Source organism: Cherax quadricarinatus, chromosome 99 (genome assembly GCF_038502225.1).
Source record: "Cherax quadricarinatus isolate ZL_2023a chromosome 99, ASM3850222v1, whole genome shotgun sequence".
In the NCBI taxonomy this organism is placed as follows: domain Eukaryota; kingdom Metazoa; phylum Arthropoda; class Malacostraca; order Decapoda; family Parastacidae; genus Cherax; species Cherax quadricarinatus.
Window position 1 is genome coordinate 2,005,016 of NC_091390.1, and position 20,982 is coordinate 2,025,997.

The window sequence follows — 20,982 nt, forward strand, 5'->3', positions numbered from 1 at the left end:
AAAAAAGATCGACTGCAAAATAAATATATATAGTATAAAAAAAATGGTCGAGTCATATTATCTCAACTGAAGAATGATAAAGATTTTTAATATAGTTGTAACAAATGGTCGATAGAAAGTAAAATGTTGAAATGTACAGTAATGCAATATAAGCCTTAGAACTGACTCAAAATGTAATATAGGCTTTAGTACCGACTCAAAATAGGCCTTAGTACTGCCTCAAAATAAGCCTTAGTATTGCCTCAAAATAGGCCTTAGTATTGCCTCAAAATAGGCCTTAGTATTGCCTCAAAATAGGCCTTAGTACTGACTCAAAATAGGCATTAGTATCGACTAAAAATAGGCTTTAGTACTGATTCAAAATAGGCTTTAGTACTGCCTCAAAATAGGCTTTAGTACTGCCTCAATATAGGCTTAGTACTGACTCAAAATAGGCCTTAGTGCTGACTCAAAATAGGCTTTAGTACTGACTCAAAATAAGTTTTAGTACTGCCTCAATATAGGCCTTAGTACTGACTCAAAATAGGCTTTAGTACTGCCTCAAAATAGGCTTTAGTACTGCCTCAATATAGGCCTTAGTACTGACTCAAAATAGGCATTAGTACTGACTCAAAATAGGCCTTAGTGCTGACTCAATATAGGCTTTAGTACTCAAAATAGGCCTTAGTACTGACTCAAAATAGGCCTTAGTACTGACTCAAAATAGGCCTTAGTGCTGACTCAAAATAGGCCTTAGTACTGACTCAAAATAGGCCTTAGTACTGACTCAAAATAGGCTTTAATACTGACTCAAAATATTATGGTACTGCAAGAAAGCGAAGTAATATTCCATATTAATATATTTCAATACGTGTTTGTTTACATTCTGTAAAATATCGAAATTATTCATTTATCAGAGCAGAAAATAAATTTCAATGACCCAATTTTTTTTACAATATAAAACACCAGAATTAATCAATTTATTATACCAGAAAATAAATTTCAATGACCCAATTTTTTTAAATATAAAACACCAGAATTAATCAATTTATTATACCAGAAAATAAATTTCAATGACCCAATTTTTTTTACAATATAAAACATCAGAATTAATTAATTTATTATACCAGAAAATAAATTTCAATGACCCAATTTTTTTTACAATATAAAACACCAGAATTAATCAATTTATTATACCAGAAAATAAATTTCAATGACCTATATTCATTTACATTCTGTAAAATATCCCAAAAATGCATTTGAAATAGCCTAAAATAGCTGTCATAAAAGCGGCTATTTTGAATATGCAAATGAAAATCACAATTTTAAACAGCAATGAACTTAAATTTATATATTTTGAGTGACGTGCCTCTTTGTACTACAAATATTTTTGTCTTACATTAATAACAATACCATACACTGTAGCATGAAAAGTTGTACACAAATATGATATATACATGTATGAAATGCGCCTTTTTTGGTGCCTTTTTTTCCTTATGTACTGCAGACAACACACAACTGACCCGCGTCAGAATCTTTTTCTCAGATTTAAACTATAGCCCAAATTTTTTTGGTATCAGTAAAATGTATATGCACGTGCTTTCGCCAGAGCTCAGGAAATGTGTGGATCTCATTGTACGCCGAATCTCTCCGCTCGTTTCTTCTTCTGGGCATCCTCGTCTTTGCCGGCAACAGCTCCCACATTTACGATTTTGGCGGCAGCTGTGGGGTCTAAACTGGTTCTGTAAAGAAATTACATTTGGATGTAATTTTGTAAACATTATCAGTGTGTGTCTGGCAAAACAGTTATAGTGTGAATGATGGTAAAAGTGTTTCTGTTTTCAGGTCACCCTGCCTTGGTGGGAGACAGCCAGCAGGTTAAAAATAAAAATATTAAGTTGGTCATATGACTCAAGAAATCGTAATGACACGATTGCAAACAAACCATACCCCCGGCCGGGATTGAACCCGCGGTCAGAGAGTCGGGCTGGAGTTTTGAGACTCTATGACCGCGGGTTCAATCCCGGCCGGGGGTATGGTAAGTTGGTCATATATCTGTAGCTGAGAGAGTTATAACAGGGATATCTCTATTATTCTTTTAAAAGTTAAATCAATCGGGCTGTGAGGAATGTGAAGGGCAGCAGGCCAGCAGCAACAATAGCCTGGTTGACAAGACAAGCACCAGACCAGCCTAGTCAGTGACCGGACTCTGAGAGTAGAAAAACTCTCAGATTTTATAATTCTCAAGTGCTCGTTCTTTCAAGAAATTCAGGAGCACTAGCACACAAAACCAGAAATGCAACAACTACCAAAAAAAACAAAAAAAAAAAAAAAAAAAAATAATCTACCATAGTTTAAATTGAGAGAGAAAATGACCATGAGCCTTGTAACCTCTAGACAAGCAAACCCATTTGTCGATACATCTCCCAAATATCTAAATCACCTACTATAATCTAAACTTGTATTCGGCACTAACTTTTCTATTTTTATTCTAAATAGAACAGGGGGTCGAAATATATAGATCAATTAAACTCTTGAGTTTCTGTCTCTATGTGGGTTATTACTTAGCACTGACAAGTGTTCATTACACTCTAGTTATTCACAGTTAGTCAAGAACAGTGTTGTTTACAAAGAGCAACTGTGACACCTCCCAATTTGTACAGTGGACCCCCGCTTAACCCTTTGAGGGTTTTCGTCGTACTAGTACGTCTTACGCGTAGGGGTTTTTGACGTACTAGTACTCATAAATTCTAGCGACCTCAAATCTAGTGGGAGAAAGCTGGTAGGCCTTCATATGAAAGAATGGGTCTATGTGGTCAGTGTGCACAGTCTAAAAAAAATCCTGCAGCACACAGTGCATAATGAGAAAAAAAAAACTTTTTCCATTTTTTTTAATAAATCAGCGACTTTGCAGTGTATTTTCGTATAGTATTTATTGTTGTATTCTAGTTTTCTTGGTCTCATTTTATAGAATGGAAGACATATTACTGAAATTGAGATGATTTTGACTGGTTTTACAATGAAAGGTGCCTTGAAATTGAGCTCAAAGTAGCAGAAATGTTCGATTTTTACCAAACTTCAAAAGTAAACAAATCGTGCCAAGCGTGCAATACACGTCAACTGGTGAGTCGAATATTCTTTCACAAGTGCACCAATAATATTTATACCATTTTTTACACTAATGCAGTAGTCTGCATAACAGTAAATCTTATATTTTTTGTGAGAATAAAAATTCAAAGTGGAAAGCAAAAGAATATAAGAGGGGCCTTGAAACGTGACTAATGACTAGAGGAAATGTCATTTTAGTGCCAGGAATGTCTTTCTTGTTTATTCTGGACCCTATTCCGAAATTGGCATCTTTTGAAATTTGTGTGAAATTGGCAAAATTGCTAAATTCTGACCACTGTACTGGATAGTTGAATTTATAAATGGGTGGTTTCTTGCACCCATTCGATAGAAAAAATGGAGTTCTAGCGAAATATTCATGTTTTTTGTCGACTAGTACAGTGAAATTGGCCGAAAATGGGGCTCAAAGTGGGCAAAATCGCCGATCCGTAAACATCGCCGAGACCGCTAACTTTGCGAGAGCATAATTCCGTAAGTTTTCTATCAAATTTCAAACTTTTGGTGTCGTTATGATCGGGAAAAGATTCTCTATCTTTTCATAAGAGAAAATAATTTTTTTTTTTTTTTAAATTTGGCCGACCCTGAGAACGAGTTTCGGAGAGGGCCTGTCGACCCTCAAAGGGTTAACGATCACCTCCAAATGCAACCAATTATGTAAGTGTATTTATGTAAGTGCGTTTGTACGTGTATGTTTGGGGGTCTGAAATGGACTAATCTACTTCACAATATTTCTTATGGGAACAAATTCAGTCAGTACTGGCACCTGAACATACTACTGGAATGAAAAAAGTTCTTTAACCGGGGGTCCACTGTATATGAGAACGGTATACAACATAGCCTCTCCTCAGCGACGTACTCGTTTACCAACGCCTTGGACTTACGATGGGCTCTCTGATCAGAATGCATGCCTAAATAATGTATATTAGAGCTGATTTCCTCTATTCTGTTTATTACAATATACAGTACACTACTGTATAAACATTAAAAAATACACAGTGAAACCTTGGTTTACGAGTGCCCCACCATGCAAATTTTTCAGGATACGAGCCGTAGTTTGATCGATTTTTTGCTCCTGGATACAAGCCAAAATTCAGGTTTTGAGTTTCCCCCTAAAGGAAAGTTCCTTAAATAAATAAATAAAATAAATAAATAAATAAAATAAATAAATAAATACAATATTTATTTCTTTGCAAAGGTTACAATGTGAGTTTATATATCATAATATGATTGGAGCAAAGAAAGCCACTATCTGCCGAGGCATTTCGGGCAGACTTAACCTAATACTTATAGACTATTAAAGTCTAGACAGGTGAAGAGTGGTAGCGGTTACCAATGTTTTGCTGATGGTGGCGCCAACTACTGGCAGCCTTTTGAAGTTTCTCCTTACTGTTATTATATATTATTATTACTATTATACTTTATTATTATTACTATTAGTTATAATAATAATTATTATTAGTAGTACATATGTGGTGAGGGGCTCTTGATCTAGGGAACTGGACCTGTGCTCCAGTTCCCTAAATTAATACTACTACTACTACTACTACTACTACTACTAATAATAATAATAATAATAATGATTACCTATGTACTACTACTACTACTACTACTACTACTACTAATAATAATAATAATAATAATGATTACCTATGTACTACTACTACTAATAATATTATAATATGTACGCAACCCCTTCTCCTGTATGCATTACTATGGTTAAAAAGAGAAACTTTTGTTTTTCTTTTTGGGTCACCCTGCCTCAGTGGGATGCTGCCGGTTTGTTGAAAGAAGAAGAAAAGAATATGTATTTTTTTTTTTTTAACAAGTCGGTCGTCTCCCATAAACTTCAGAAAGCTGCCAGTAGTTTGCGCCACCATCAGCAAAACATTGGTAACTGCATGTTTACCTCAGCGTGGGAGGCGACATTGTCGTGATTTCCTTCTATTTTCTGCAGTTAGGTTGCCAAAAATCTTGTTTCTAACCATGGTTCCTATGAAAGTAAGTGCAAAGGAGAGTGAGGAGAAGAAAAAGATGATGATGTCAATGGAATTAAAGCAGGAAATCATAGATAAACACAAATGCAAGTTTTTACAGACGAATCTCCAGCTAGCGTGTGGTCATAGTGGTGGCCTATGCTAACCTTCCTATGGTGTAGAAATATACCTAGTTGGACGAATCTTATTGTGGCTAGCTGGTCCAGTGGCTAACGCGACGGTCTGGAGTTTTGAGACTCTCTGACAGCGGGTTCAATCCTGCCTGTGGTATGGTTTGTTTGCAATCGTGTTGTTACGATTTCGTGAGTCATGTTGACGGCACTGAGGGGACCTGAGCTAGAGTTGGTCATGGCCACGCTAGCTGGAGATTCGTCTGTAAAAACTTGCATTTGTGGTCACAGTGGTGCCTATGCTAACCTTCCTATGGTGTAGAAATATACCTAGCTGGACGAATCTTATTGTGGCTAGCTGGTCCAGTGGCTAACGCGACGGTCTGGAGTTTTGAGACTCTCTGACCGCGGGTTCAATCCCGCCCGTGGTATGGTTTTTTTTTCAAAAACTGCAACATATCTCCACCCGTCCTTCAGAATGTAGACACTGTACTTCCCACCTCCAGGACTCAAGGCCAGCTAACCAGTTTCCCTGAATTCCTATAATACACGTTTTCAAAACCCACAAATGTTAACAGACAACTGATTTCCTTCATAGTGCACCACAGACAATAATACTCACATCAAAGTCTTTTCCGGTGCTGTCTTTTCCGTTACAATCTTTTCTTGTGTTGTCTTGTTCTCTGCTGCTACGGCTGTTGCTGCAGCAAATCGCTCTTGCCTTAACTTCAATTTCTCCAGTTCAGTCATCTGTGAAGAAAATTGAAGTGATAAATACATCTCAAACTATGACCTGACATGCTGTTGGAGTGTGAGCAAGGTGACATCTTTGCAAGGATTCAGGGAAACTGGTTAGTCAGACTTGAGTCCTGAAGGTGGGAAGTACAGTACCTGCACTCTGAAGCAGGGATAGAGATGTAGGGTCATCTGACTATAATGTCACCATACTTATAGAAAGATAGCTACTGAGTGAATGTGAATGTACTTTCTAAAGCTGATGTTTCATGTTTTTCTTAATGGATTTTGTTTAAACATACAAAAACTGGATAGAGTATGATAACGCTCAGAATAAGAAAAATAATCCCTGGGATAGTGGATTAGAACCTTTCCTCTTTAAGCCATGCGTGTTGCAAGAGGCGATAAAAATGCCAGGAGCAAGGGGCTAGTAACCCTTCTCCTGTATACATTACTAAATACTGGCAGCAGGGTGCTAGTAACACCACCTATATAAATTACTAAATACTGGCAGCAAGATGCTAGTAACACCGCCTATATAAATTACTAAATACCGGCAGCAGGGTGCAAGTAACACCTGTATAAACTACTAAATACTGGCAGCAAGGTGCTAGTAACACCTCCTGTACAAATTACTAAATACTGGCAGCAAGATGCTAGTAACACCGCCTATATAAATTACTAAATACCGGCAGCAGGGTGCAAGTAACACCTGTATAAATTACTAAATACCGGCAGCAGGGTGCAAATAACACCTGTATAAATTACTAAATACTGGCAGCAAGGTGCTAGTAACACCTCCTGTACAAATTACTAAATACTGGCAGCAAGATGCTAGTAACACCGCCTATATAAATTACTAAATACCGGCAGCAGGGTGCAAGTAACACCTGTATAAATTACTAAATACCGGCAGCAGGGTGCAAGTAACACCTGTATAAATTACTAAATACCGGCAGCAGGGTGCAAGTAACACCTGTATAAATTACTAAATACCGGCAGCAGGGTGCAAGTAACACCTGTATAAATTACTAAATACCGGCAGCAGGGTGCAAGTAACACCTGTATAAATTACTAAATACCGGCAGCAGGGTGCAAGTAACACCTCCTGTATAAATTACTAAATTTAAAAACAAGAAAAGCTTTATATTTCTCCTTATTAGGTCACTGCACCTTGATGGGAAGTTGATAAATTAGACACATGTGCAACTCTTGGGTATCTTTATTGAGGAAATGTTTCGCCACACAGTGGCTTCATCAGTCCAAAGGAGAATCTTGAAGAACAGGAGGAGTTTAAGGTATTCAGTCCCTCAGCCTTGAGTCGCTGTAATCAGTCCATCAATCTTGAAAAGAATACAGCATATGTGCAAAGAAGTGGATTATATACAGTTGGCAGGAGATGCAGCAGTCGTATGTGGTATCACCTAAGTGTTGCACATGTGTCTAATTTATCAACTTGTCGGTTCTCTGAACCCTTCATCTACACTGATGGGAGGTTGCTTTTCTTTTTTTATCAATAAACCAGCTGTATCCCACCAAGGCAGGGTGGCCCAAAAAAAAAAAAAAAAAACGAAAGAGGTTGCTGTTATATTAAACAAATACACATATGAGACCAGCCAAGAAAATTAAAATTCAACTTCTTTATGCCCCAGTGATGAATGTAATCAGTTGGTCCAGTGTTGAGCTACAGCTCTGTGCTATATGCATAGTAAACCCTTGATTTAACCCCTTGACTGCCGTAACCCTAAATCCTGAGGTGTCTCCTGGTGTCCAAAAAAAAAATCTTATGAAATGATAGAGAATCTTTTCCCGATGGTAATGACACCAAAGAACAAAATTTGATGGAAAACTGATGGAATTACACTCTCGCGAAGTTAGCAACCTTGGCGATATTTACGAATTGGTGATTTCGCCCACTTTGAGCCCTATTTTCGGATAATTCCTTTGTTCCAGTTGACCAAACTCATAGCTATTTCTTTAGAACTCCATTTTTACAATTGACTTAGTACAAGAAACTGCCAATTTACCGATTTCAACTACCCAATAACATGGTCAGAAATTTGCAATTTGGCCAATTTCAAGAAAATTAAAAAATATGACAATTTCAAAATAGGGTCCAGAATGAACAATGCAGACACTCCTGGCTCTAAAATAACATTTTTCTTTGTTCATCACTCACGACTCCAGGCCCCTCTGATATTACTCTTGTCTGTTATGCAGACTACCGCAATATTGTAATAATTGTATAAATAATGTCAACCCATTCATGGCTGCATATTAAAATGGCTAGTTGGACATTTATTTGTTTAGTTTTGAACATCGGCAAAAATCAAACATTTCTTCTACTTTGAGCTCCATTTCCAGATTCTTATTATAGTAAAATCAATCAAAATCACCTCTATTTCTATAATATCTTTTCCTTTTTATCAATTGAGACCAAGAAAACGAGAATACAACCACAAATACTGTACGAAAATAGACGACAAAGTCGGCACTTTAATTAAAAAAAAAAACGGTCAGTTTTTTTTTCTCATTATACACTGCGTGCTGCAGGATTTTTTTAGGCAATGGGGTCGAAGAGGTATGGGGTAGGATTAAAAATGTAGTGTTAGATCAGCAGAAGTTTGTGGTAAGGCAGCCGGGATTGATGGGATAAAGATAGAAATGTTAAAAGCAGGTGGGGATATAGTTTTGGAGGGGTTGGTGCAATTATTTAATAAATGTATGGAAGAGGGTAAGGTACCTAGGGATTGGCAGAGAGCATGCATAGTTCCTTTGTATAAAGGCAAAGGGGATAAAAGAGAGTGCAAAAATTATAGGGGGATAAGTCTGTTGAGTGTACCTGGTAAAGTGTATGGTAGAGTTATAATTGAAAGAATTAAGAGTAAGATGGAGAATAGGATAGCAGATGAACAAGGACTTTAGGAAAGGTAGGGGGTGTGTGGACCAGGTGTTTACAGTGAAACATATAAGTGAACAGTATTTAGATAAGGCTAAAGAGGTCTTTGTGGCATTTATGGATTTGGAAAAGGCGTATGACAGGGTGGATAGGGGGGCAATGTGGCAGATGTTGCAAGTGTATGGTGTAGGAGGTAGGTTACTGAAAGCAGTGAAGAGTTTTAGGGAAATTTTTTCCCAGTAAAAGTAGGCCTTAGACAAGGATGTGTGATGTCACCGTGGTTGTTTAATATATTTATAGATGGGGTTGTAAGAGAAGTAAATGCGAGGGTCTTGGCAAGAGGCGTGGAGTTAAAAGATAAAGAATCACACACAAAGTGGGAGTTGTCACAGCTGCTCTTTGCTGATGACACTGTGCTCTTGGGAGATTCTGAAGAGAAGTTGCAGAGATTGGTGGATGAATTTGGTAGGGTGTGCAAAAGAAGAAAATTAAAGGTGAATACAGGAAAGAGTAAGGTTATGAGGATAACAAAAAGATTAGGTGATGAAAGATTGAATATCCCATTCTTTCACATGTAGGCCTACCAGCTTTCTCCTGCTTGATTTGAAGCCGCTATAATTTATGAGTATAAATATGTCAAACACAGTCGCTTGTAAGACGTATATATACGACCAAAACAGTCAAAGGGTTAAGAGACCTTGATTTAGTAGACTTTGGACATCTGGGAAAACACTCGTTGGTTCACTTGATTTGTAAACAAGAGACAAAATTAATGTGCAGAATTGTTTGTTATTGTCACAATCACGGCAAAACAAGCTCATCTCTATTCACCACAATCACAATTACCCGCTTCCCCTCATATTAATCCATTAAAGTGAGGGTTTGTATTCAGGTAATTAAGCACCCACTGAATGAAACAAACTACAAGGGTCTTTTTTTTTTTTTTTCGACAAGTCGGCCATCTTCCACCGAGGCAGGGTGACCCACCGAGGCAGGGTGACCCACCGAGGCAGGGTGACCCACCGAGGCAAGGTGACCCACCGAGGCAGGGTGACCCAAAAAAGAAAGAAAATCCCAAAAAAGAAAATACTTTCATCATCATTCAACACTTTCACCACACTCACACATTATCACTGTTTTTGCAGAGGTGCTCAGAATACAACAGTTTAGAAGCATATACGTATAAAGATACACAACATATCCCTCCAAACTGCCAATATCTCAAACTCCTCCTTTAAAGTGCAGGCAACAGTGTACTTCCCATTTCCAGGACTCAAGTCCGACTATAAGAAAATAACCGGTTTCCCTGAATCCCTTCACTAAATATTACCCTGCTCACACTCCAACAGATCGTCAGGTCCCAAGTATCATTCGTCTCCATTCACTCCTATCTAACACGCTCATGCATGCTTGCTGGAAGTCCAAGCCCCTCGCCCACAAAACCTCCTTTACCCCCTCTTTCCAACCCTTTCGAGGACGACCCCTACCCCTCTTTCCTTCCCCTATAGATTTATATGCTTTCCATGTCATTCTACTTTGATCCATTCTCTCTAAATGACCAAACCACCTCAACAACCCCTCTTCTGCCCTCTGACTAATGCTTTTATTAACTCCACACCTTCTCCTAATTTCCACACTCCGAATTTTCTGCATAATATTTACACCACACATTGCCCTTAGACAGGACATCTCCACTGCCTCCAACCGTCTCCTCGCTGCTGCATTTACCACCCAAGCTTCACATCCATATAAGAGTGTTGGTACTACTATACTTTCATACATTCCCTTCTTTGCCTCCATAGATAACGTTTTTTGACTCCACATATACCTCAACGCACCACTCACCTTTTTTCCCTCATCAATTCTATGATTAACCTCATCCTTCATAAATCCATCCGCCGACACGTCAACTCCCAAGTATCTGAAAACATTCACTTCTTCCATACTCCTCCTCCCCAATTTGATATCCAATTTTTCTTTATCTAAATCATTTGATACCTTCATCACCTTACTCTTTTCTATGTTCACTTTCAACTTTCTACCTTTACACACATTCTCAAACTCATCCACTAACCTTTGCAATTTTTCTTTAGAATCTCCCATAAGCACAGTATCATCAGCAAAAAGTAACTGTGTCAATTTCCATTTTGAATTTGATTCCCCATAATTTAATCCCACCCCTCTCCCGAACACCCTAGCATTTACTTCTTTTACAACCCCATCTATAAATATATTAAACAACCATGGTGACATTACACATCCCTGTCTAAGACCTACTTTTACCGGGAAGTATTCTCCCTCTCTTCTACACACCCTAACCTGAGCCTCACTATCCTCATAAAAGCTCTTTACAGCATTTAGTAACTTACCACCTATTCCATATACTTGCAACATCTGCCACATTGCTCCTCTATCCACTCTATCATATGCCTTTTCTAAATCCATAAATGCAATAAAAACTTCCCTACCTTTATCTAAATACTGTTCACATATATGCTTCAATGTAAACACTTGATCTACACATCCCCTACCCACTCTGAAGCCTCCTTGCTCATCTGCAATTCTACATTCTGTCTTACCTCTAATTCTTTCAATTGTAACTCTACCGTGTACTTTTCCTGGTATACTCAGTAAACTTATTCCTCTATAATTTTTACAATCTCTTTTGTCCCCTTTCCCTTTATATAAAGGGACTATACATGCTCTCCGCCAATCCCTAGGTACCTTCCCCTCTTTCATACATTTATTAAACAAAAGTACCAACCACTCCAACACTATATCCCCCCCTGCTTTTAACATTTCTGTCATGATCCCATCAGTTCCAGCTGCTTTACCCCCTTTCATTCTACGTAATGCCTCACGTACCTCCACCACACTTACATTCTGCTCTTCTTCACTCCTAAACGATGGTATACCTCCCTGGCCAGTGCATGAAATTACCGCCTCCCTTTCTTCCTCAACATTTAAAAGTTCCTCAAAATATTCTTGCCATCTACCTAATACCTCCCTCTCCCCATCTACTAACTCCCCTACTCTGTTTTTAACTGACAAATCCATACTTTCCCTAGGCTTTCTTAACTTGTTTAACTCACTCCAAAATTTTTTCTTATTTTCATTAAAATTTCTTGACAGTGCTTCTCCCACTCTTTCATCTGCTCTCCTTTTGCACTCTCTCACCACTCTCTTCACCTTTCTTTTACTCTCCATATACTCTGCTCTTCTTATAACACTTCTGCTTTGTAAAAACCTCTCGTAAGCTACCTTTTTCTCTTTTATCACACCCTTTACTTCATCATTCCACCAATCACTCCTCTTTCCTCCTGCCCCCACCCTCCTATAACCACAAACTTCTGCCCCACATTCTAATACTGCATTTTTAAAACTATTCCAACCCTCTTCAACCCCCCCACTACTCATCTTTGCACTAGCCCACCTTTCTGCCAATAGGCGCTTATATCTCGCCCGAACTTCCTCCTCCCTTAGTTTATACACTTTCACCTCCCTCTTACTTGTTGTTGCCACCTTCCTCTTTTCCCATCTACCTCTTACTCTAACTGTAGCTACAACTAAATAATGATCTGATATATCAGTTGCCCCTCTATAAACATGTACATCCTGGAGCCTACCCATCAACCTTTTATCCACCAATACATAATCTAACAAACTACTTTCATTACGTGCTACATCATACCTTGTATATTTATTTATCCTCTTTTTCATAAAATATGTATTACTTATTACCAAATTTCTTTCTACACATAGCTCAATTAAAGGCTCCCCATTTACATTTACCCCTGGCACCCCAAATTTACCTACTACTCCCTCCATAACATTTTTACCCACTTTAGCATTGAAATCCCCAACCACCATTACTCTCACACTTGATTCAAAACTCCCCACGCATTCACTCAACATTTCCCAGAATCTCTCTCTCTCCTCTACACTTCTCTCTTCTCCAGGTGCATATACGCTTACTATAACCCACTTTTCACATCCAATCTTTATTTTACTCCACATAATCCTTGAATTTATGCATTTGTAGTCCCTCTTTTCCTGCCATAGCTTATCCTTCAACATTATTGCTACTCCTTCTTTAGCTCTAACTCTATTTGAAACCCCTGACCTAATCCCATTTATTCCTCTCCATTGAAACTCTCCCACCCCCTTCAGCTTTGTTTCACTTAAAGCCAGGACATCCAGCTTCTTCTCATTCATAACATCCACAATCATCTCTTTCTTATCATTTGCACAACATCCACGCACATTCAGACTTCCCACTTTGACAATTTTCTTCTTCTTATTCTTTTTAGTAATCTTTACAGGAAAAGGGGTTACTAGCCCATTGTTCCCGGCATTTTAGTTGACTTTTACAACACGCATGGAGAATAAAAAGGCACAATACTGTGACTTAGTCCATTAACTTACAGTCTGAATTAAGACCATTAACTTTCAGTCCAACTTAAGACCATTAACTAGCCACATAAGGGTCTATCATACGTGAACTGATCACAAGTAAAAATCTGAACAAGAACAAACCAAAAGAGCCAAATGAGAACAAATACCAAAGAACAACACACCTTCACTAATGATTTTGAGGTAACTTCTCCGAACCTCTCCGCACGAGCCTTCAGCTTCTCCACATCTGTGCCCTGAAAAGCCAATTAACATTTCAAAAACAGCTGATGTTTGCTGATACTGTAATGTATGATAAAACTATCTTTCCATAAAATATTTTGATGTTGTATTCTGGTTTATCGTCAACTGAAAAGTCCAAAGTCATTGATGTCAGCATGTACTTGTAGAAATAAAGATTATTATTATTGTTGTTATTATTATAGTTATGCAATGTGTCTCAAACAGACTTCAGTCCATTTGAGACACATTCAGTCTGAGACACATTCAGTCTGTTTAATACACAAATAACCCGCACATAAAAGAGAGAAGGTTACGACGACATTTCGGTCCGACTTGGACCATTTACAAAGTCAAAGTGTGACTTTGTAAATGGTCCAAGTCGGACTGAAACGTCGTCGTAAGCTTCTCTCTTTTATGTGCGGGTTATTTGTGTATCGTTCCAGTCACGGTATTGAGCCTTTTTTTGCTATCAGTCTGTTTAAGACATGATTCATCACAAATAACATCTTGGAACTAAATAACTATGCACATGTGTCTAACAGTCAGGCCTATTAGACACGTGCATAGTTCTTCATTTCTAAGAAGTCATTCAGGATGCAACGTGTCCTCAATAAGTGTCTTAAAGGATGCAACGTGTCCTCAATAAGTGTCTTAAAGGATGCAGCGTGTCCTCAATAAGTGTCTTAAAGGATGCAACGTGTCCTCAATAAGTGTCTTAAAGGATGCAATGTGTCCTCAATAAGTGTCTTAAAGGATGCAACGTGTCCTCAATAAGTGTCTTAAAGGATGCAACGTGTCCTCAATAAGTGTCTTAAAGGATGCAGCGTGTCCTCAATAAGTGTCTTAAAGGATGCAGCGTGTCCTCAATAAGTGTCTTAAACTGTGCTTACGTGTCTTTATATATTATCAAAAACATCATGACTGTTCTTCACTGACACGCTATCACAGCTGATGAAATACATTCCTGTAACTGATGAAGTGCCAAATACCACTGAATATTAGCTGTCATAACCAGTCCCAAATACGAGACGAATTTTGTCTAAAGACGACGCGTTGTAAAAGTAAAAATGAAATGTAAAAGAATATTTTGACACTAAGCACAAGGTGGAATAAGACAAAAATCCAAATTCTACAAGGGAAATTCCTATTTATTTGGTGGCTCCAGAATTTCTAAAGGTGCATATACAGCACCTGTTCATTGTTCCATGTTTCCAATGATTTCAAACTGAGCCATTGTTCATTGTGGTCCACCCACCAGCAGGTGTAACAATGGCTCAATTGAAAACTGAAGAAAATGTAGAACACTGAAAATAGTCACTGTATATGCAGGACTGTATAGGAGGGGCTCAGGGACCTAAGTTTAACCCTTTCAGGGTCCAAGGCCCAAATCTGGAGTCACGCACCAGTGTCCAAGAATTTTCAAAAAAAAAATTTGTTATTTTTTCTTATGAAATTGTAGAGAATCTTTTTGTGAAGGTAATAAAACAAAAAGTACGAAATTTGGTGGAAAATTGACGAAATTATGCTCTCGCGAATTTTGATGTGTTAGCGACATTTACGAATCGGCGATTTTGCCGACTTTGACTCCCATTTTAGGCCAATTACATTATTCCAATCAACCAAATTCTTAGCTATTTCACTAGTATTACTTCTATTCTATCGATTGAGCACAAGAAATCACCAAGTCAACTGTTTCAACTACAAAATAAAGTGATCGGAAATTGTTAATTTGGCCAATTTAACATAAAGTTCAAAATATTCCAATTTCAAAATAGGGTCCAGAATAAACAATGTAGGCATTCCTGGCACTAAACTAACGCTTCCTCTGTTCATTAGTTATGTTTTGAGGCTTTACAAATAAATTCCATTTTGATTTTTTATTCACATAATGAATTTTTATTCACACCAAAAAATAGAAGATTTACTGTTATGCAATACTGTAATAATTGTATAAATATCATCACCATATTTGTGAATGTATATTAGACCCACCAGCTGACGTGTATTAGACGTGTGAGGTCGTTTGTTTACTCTTGAATATCGGCAAAAATTTAACATTTCCGCTACTTTGAGCTCAGTTTCAAGCCATTTCCAGTGCTAAAACCAATCAAAATCATCTCTATTTCTGTAATATGTCTTCCATTCTATCAAATGAGACCAAGAAATCGCAAATACAACTATAAAAAACATACGAAAAAACACTGCAAAGTTGCTGTTTTAATCGAAAAATCATGATTTAAGTTTTTTTCTCTCATTATACACAGTGTGCTGCAGGATCTGTTTTATGTGGTGCACACATACCACATAGATGTATTCTCTCATATCTAGGCCCAAATGTACCACTCACAGTTTATCAGAGTGAGCTGAGCTCATGGCGTAGATCTACGGTTTGGACCCTGAACGTAAAGCCGTAGATCTACGGGACGGACCCTGAAAGGGTTAATATGTATTATTATTATTACTTTGGGCTTCAGGGAGGCTGACAGTGATTATGAGGCTCCTAGCCACACGTCCTCATGGAACCATTACTGGTTACGATGTACAAACTTTCAATAAGTGGCGGGTTAACTATAAACAGGTGCTACTTGACTTGCGATGGCTCAACTTGCTATACAGTGGACCCCCGCCTTACGATATTATTTCATTCCAGAGGTATGTTCAGGTGCCAGTACTGAACGAATTTGTTCCCATAAGGAATATTGTGAATTAGATTAGTCTGTTTCAGACCTCCGAAAATACACGTACAAACGCACTTACATGATTGGTAGCATTGGGAGCTGATCGTAAGGCGGGGGTCCACTGTAATTCAACTTTACGATGGTGTGGCAGCACTATCGTAAAATTTGAGATAATTACCCAACATGAAGGTGGTAAGTCCCTAACTTGTATTAATTTTCAATAATGTTATTTAGTTACAAAAATTATTTATTGACTTATTCAGAGACAGTATTTATTTATTTATCAGGATCATGTTTCAACCCACGATATTTTCGACTTACGATGAATTCGTCCGAACATAATCCCACTGTAAGTCAAGGAGCACTTATATACAGGTGCTCCTTGACTTACAATGAGGTTATGTTCCAATAAACCCATAAAAAGCTGAACCATTGAAAGTCAAACTGTCCTAAATCGAACCATCGTAAGTCAAACCATCCTAAGTCAAACCATTATAAGTCAAACCATCCTAAGTTGAACCATCAAAAGTCAAACCATCCTAAGTTGAACCACTGTAAGTCAAACTATCCTAAGTCGAACCAACATAAGTCAAACCATTCTAAGTTGAACCATTGTAAGTCGCAGAGCACCTGTAAACAGCCACAGGAGAAAATGACAAGTGACACAAATCGTATAATCTCACCCCAGTCTCCATGGAAAGCTTCGCAGGTTTCCTGTTAATTGTAGCTCCATTAGTCTGGGATCCAAAGCGAGCAGCGCGTGACAGTCTCCTGGCCTCCTCTGTCATGGGCATGCCAAATCTCTCGGCCCTTGATTCGATTGCCTGTTTGTACAAAAAATATGAGTAAAATCATCTGAAATTCTACATGGCATTATTGCCTTCAGAGGGAGCTCTAAATCTGTAGGGGGTCATACAGTGCCTGGGAGAATTTGAGGCAATCAGGTTTGATCCATGGGAGGATAGGTCCATTTCCTTGGATAATGAGCCCCTTACTGGCCTCAAGATACTCCCATGAGGGGTTGAAAATAATTACAATAATTAAAATAATTATAACAGAAAAAATATATCCTTTTGAGAAATTATTATTATTCTATTGTTATAGCAGAAAAAATGTCCCCCATGGTAAATAATTATTATTAATGGGAGGTAATCAGGTTTAATACAAGGAAGGGAAGAGCAGCTCCAGTTCCCCAGATTCAATGTCATTAAGGCACACCTTGATGGGAGGAAATTTATGATAAATATCCTAGAGAGAGCAGGATAGCAGATGAACAAGGAGGCTTTAGGAAAGGTAGGGGGTGTGTAGACCAGGTGTTTACAGTGAAACATATAGGTGATCAGTATTTAGATAAGGCTAAAGAGGTTTTTGTGGCATTTATGGATTTGGAAAAGGCGTATGACAGGGTGGATAGGGGGGCAATGTGGCAGATGTTGCAGGTGTATGGTGTAGGAGGTAGGTTACTGAAAGCAGTGAAGAGTTTTTACAAGGATAGTGAGGCTCAAGTTAGAGTATGTAGGAAAGAGGGAAATTATTTCCCAGTAAAAGTAGGCCTTAGATGAGGATGTGTGATGTCACCGTGGTTGTTTAATATATTTATAGATGGGGTTGTAAGAGAAGTAAATGCGAGGGTCTTGGCAAGAGGTGTGGAGTTACAAAATACAGAATCAAGCACAAAGTGGGAGTTGTCACAGTTGTTTTTTGCTGATGACACTGTGCTCTTGGGAGATTCTGAAGAGAAGTTGCAGAGATTGGTGGATGAATTTGGTAGGGTATGTAAAAGAAGGAAATTAAAAGTGAATACAGGAAAGAGTAAGGTTATGAGGATAACAAAAAGATTAGGTGATGAAAGATTGGATATCAGATTGGAGGGAGAGTGTGTGGAGGAGGTGAATGTATTCAGATATTTAGGAGTGGACGTGTCAGCAGATGGGTCTATGAAAGATGAGGTGAATCATAGAATTGATGAGGGGAAAAGGGTGAGCGGTGCACTTAGGAGTCTGTGGAGACAAAGAACTTTGTCCTTGGAGGCAAAGAGGGGAATGTATGAGAGTATAGTTTTACCAACACTCTTATATGGGTGTGAGGCATGGGTGATGAATGTTGCAGCGAGGAGAAGGCTGGAGGCAGTGGAGATGTCATGTCTGAGGGCAATGTGTGGTGTGAATATAATGCAGAGAATTCGTAGTTTGGAAGTTAGGAGGAGGTGCGGGATTACCAAAACTGATGTCCAGAGGGCTGAGGAAGGGTTGTTGAGGTGGTTCGGACATGTAGAGAGAATGGAGCGAAACAGAGTGACTTCAAGAGTGTATAAATCTGTAGTGGAAGGAAGGCGGGGTAAGGGTCGGCCTAGGAAAGGTTGGAGGGAGGGGGTAAAGGAGGTTTTGTGTGCGAAGGGCTTGGACTTCCAGCAAGCATGCGTGAGCGTATTTGATAGGAGTGAATGGAGACAAATGGTTTTTAATACTTGACGTGCTGTTGGAGTGTGAGCAAAGTAACATTTATGAAGGGATTCAGCGAAACCAGCAGGCTGGACTTGAGTCCTGGAGATGGGAAGTACAGTGCCTGCACTCTGGAGGAGGGGTGTTAATGTTGCAGTTTAAAAACTGTAGTGTAAAGCACCCTTCTGGCAAGACAGTGAGTGAATGAATCATGATGAAAGTTTTTCTTTTACGGGCCACCCTGCCTTGGTGAGAATCTGCTGTGTTAATAAAAAAATATAATCCTATACATTAATATCAGTAGAAATATTTTTGACAAAATACATAAATGCAACAATACATTAATGTGTAAAATACACAATATGCATTTTAAACACATTCGATAAGGAAAAAAAACGCTCTGTTCCGTCCGCCAGCAATTTGCTTATCGCATGGGGTCAGGAAGCTAAGAGCCATACAAACATGGCTTTTCTGTATACAGTGGACCCCTGGTTTACGATATTATTTCATTCCAGACGTATGTTCAGGTGCCAGTACTGAACGAATTTGTTCCCATAAGGAATATTGTGAATTAGATTAGTCCATTTCAGACTCCCAAACATACACATACAAACGCACTTACATAAATACACTTACATAATTGGTCGCATTGGGAACTGATCGTAAAGCGGGGGTCCACTGTATTCATACAAAAACATCAAAGATAGACAGAGAATAAAAGTAATTCTTATGACTATAACTACAGCAGAACTCCCATATCCACAGATTTGGTTTCCGTGGTTTTAGTTATCCGCAGTTTCCCGTGACCCAATAATAAGCCTTAATATTGCTTAACAATGACACCAAAGTGCAAAAGTAATGATGGTGGCAGTTCTTCAAAGCCTAAGACAAGCTGTGAAGTGTTTCCCATCAGTGAAAAAGTGATATAATTACCCACTTATTGTGCACAATTTATCAATTAAACTTTATAACAGGGATGTATGAGGAAAAAATAGGCTTATATATAGGTTTTGCTACTATCCATTGTTCCATGGATATGGGGGAGGGGGACGACTGTACAAGTAAACATGCAATAATTTATACTATCAAGGGGCTAGTAACCCCTTCTCCTGTATAAATTACTAAATTTAAAAAGAGAAACTTTCGTTTTTCTTTTTGGGCCACCCCGCCTTGGTGGGATACGGCAAGTTCGTTGAAAAAAAAAAATAATTATACTATACAGAAATCCATAAAAAATCCTAAAATGAAATGGTGTACTGTAAAAGAATATTTTTTAGAGGACAAATGTGATACTGACGGTTTTATCAGTGGCAAAAGAGTCGAGTTTGATGATTTTCTTCTGCGATGGACTCTCCTCAGGGTCTTTCTCCTCCTCAACTTTGGCCGGTGGGTCATTCTCCGATTTGGGTTCATCCGGGGCGGATGGCGGGGGTAAGGAGGAGTTAGATCGCTTCAGACTGATCTTCTTCTTCTCCGGTTGCTCCAACAGTGCAGCTTCCTGGAGATTTCAGTCACCATTAAAAACTGTGACGTTACTACGGCTTAGTGAGCAAAGCTTAGAAGATTATGTCATCTTTGAAAGATGTCACAAATAAATACATACTGATTTATCTGGCAACTCTGGAAAGACAGTGATGTGTGAATGGTAGTGAAAGTGTTGAATGATAGTGAAAGTGTTGAATGATAGTGAAAGTGTTGAATGATAGTGAAAGTGTTGAATGATAGTGAAAGTGTTGAATGATAGTGAAAGTGTTGAATGATAGTGAAAGTGATGAATGATAGTGAAAGTGTTGAATGATAGTGAAAGTGTTGAATGATAGTGAAAGTGTTGAATGATAGTGAAAGTGTTTCTTTTTTCTTTGGGGTCACCTTGCCTCGCTGGGAAACGGTCAATGTGTTGAAAAAATAATAATAATAATAATGATAATAATATTATCTCAGTGGGAGATGGCTGGTATTAAGATAATAATAATAATAATAATAAGGCAAGATACAATGATGGGTTATTTGTAACAATAATTTTATTTCTACGAAGTGCAAAGCTTTTTTTATAAAAACCGAATACAGTGGACCCCTGCTTTACGATCACCTCCCAATGCGACCAATTATGTAAGTGCGTTTGTATGTGTATGTTTGTGGGTCTGAAATGGACTAACCTACTTCACAATATTCCTTATGGGAACAAATTCGGTCAGTACTGGCACCTGAACATACTTCTGGAATGAGATAATATCGTAAACCGGGGGTCCACTGTACAGTGGAACCTTGGTACTTGAACATCTCCCTACTCAACCGCTTTATTCAGTAAAAAAGATCGCTTGGTAGTCAACTGCTTGCTCTGCGCTCGGCCAAATAAACACGACCTGCCAGAACATGTGCTGTCGC

The 20,982-nt window shown here is 38.4% G+C and overlaps 1 protein-coding gene across 1 annotated transcript in view; it reads right to left on the bottom strand.

Annotated features, from left to right (window-relative positions):
* Window positions 1-292: 292 nt before the first annotated feature.
* Window positions 293-20,982, bottom strand: part of LOC128704777 (SAP domain-containing ribonucleoprotein) — a 31,126-nt gene continuing 10,436 nt past the window's right edge. Inside the window, exons 4-8 of the mRNA XM_053799921.2 lie at window positions 19,895-20,095; window positions 16,840-16,980; window positions 13,421-13,492; window positions 5,832-5,959; window positions 293-1,721 (exon numbers count right to left, since the gene is read on the bottom strand). Of these exons, the coding sequence (XP_053655896.2) occupies window positions 1,610-1,721; window positions 5,832-5,959; window positions 13,421-13,492; window positions 16,840-16,980; window positions 19,895-20,095 (654 nt within the window). The 3' untranslated portion in view covers window positions 293-1,609. The remainder of the gene's footprint in view (window positions 1,722-5,831; window positions 5,960-13,420; window positions 13,493-16,839; window positions 16,981-19,894; window positions 20,096-20,982) is intronic.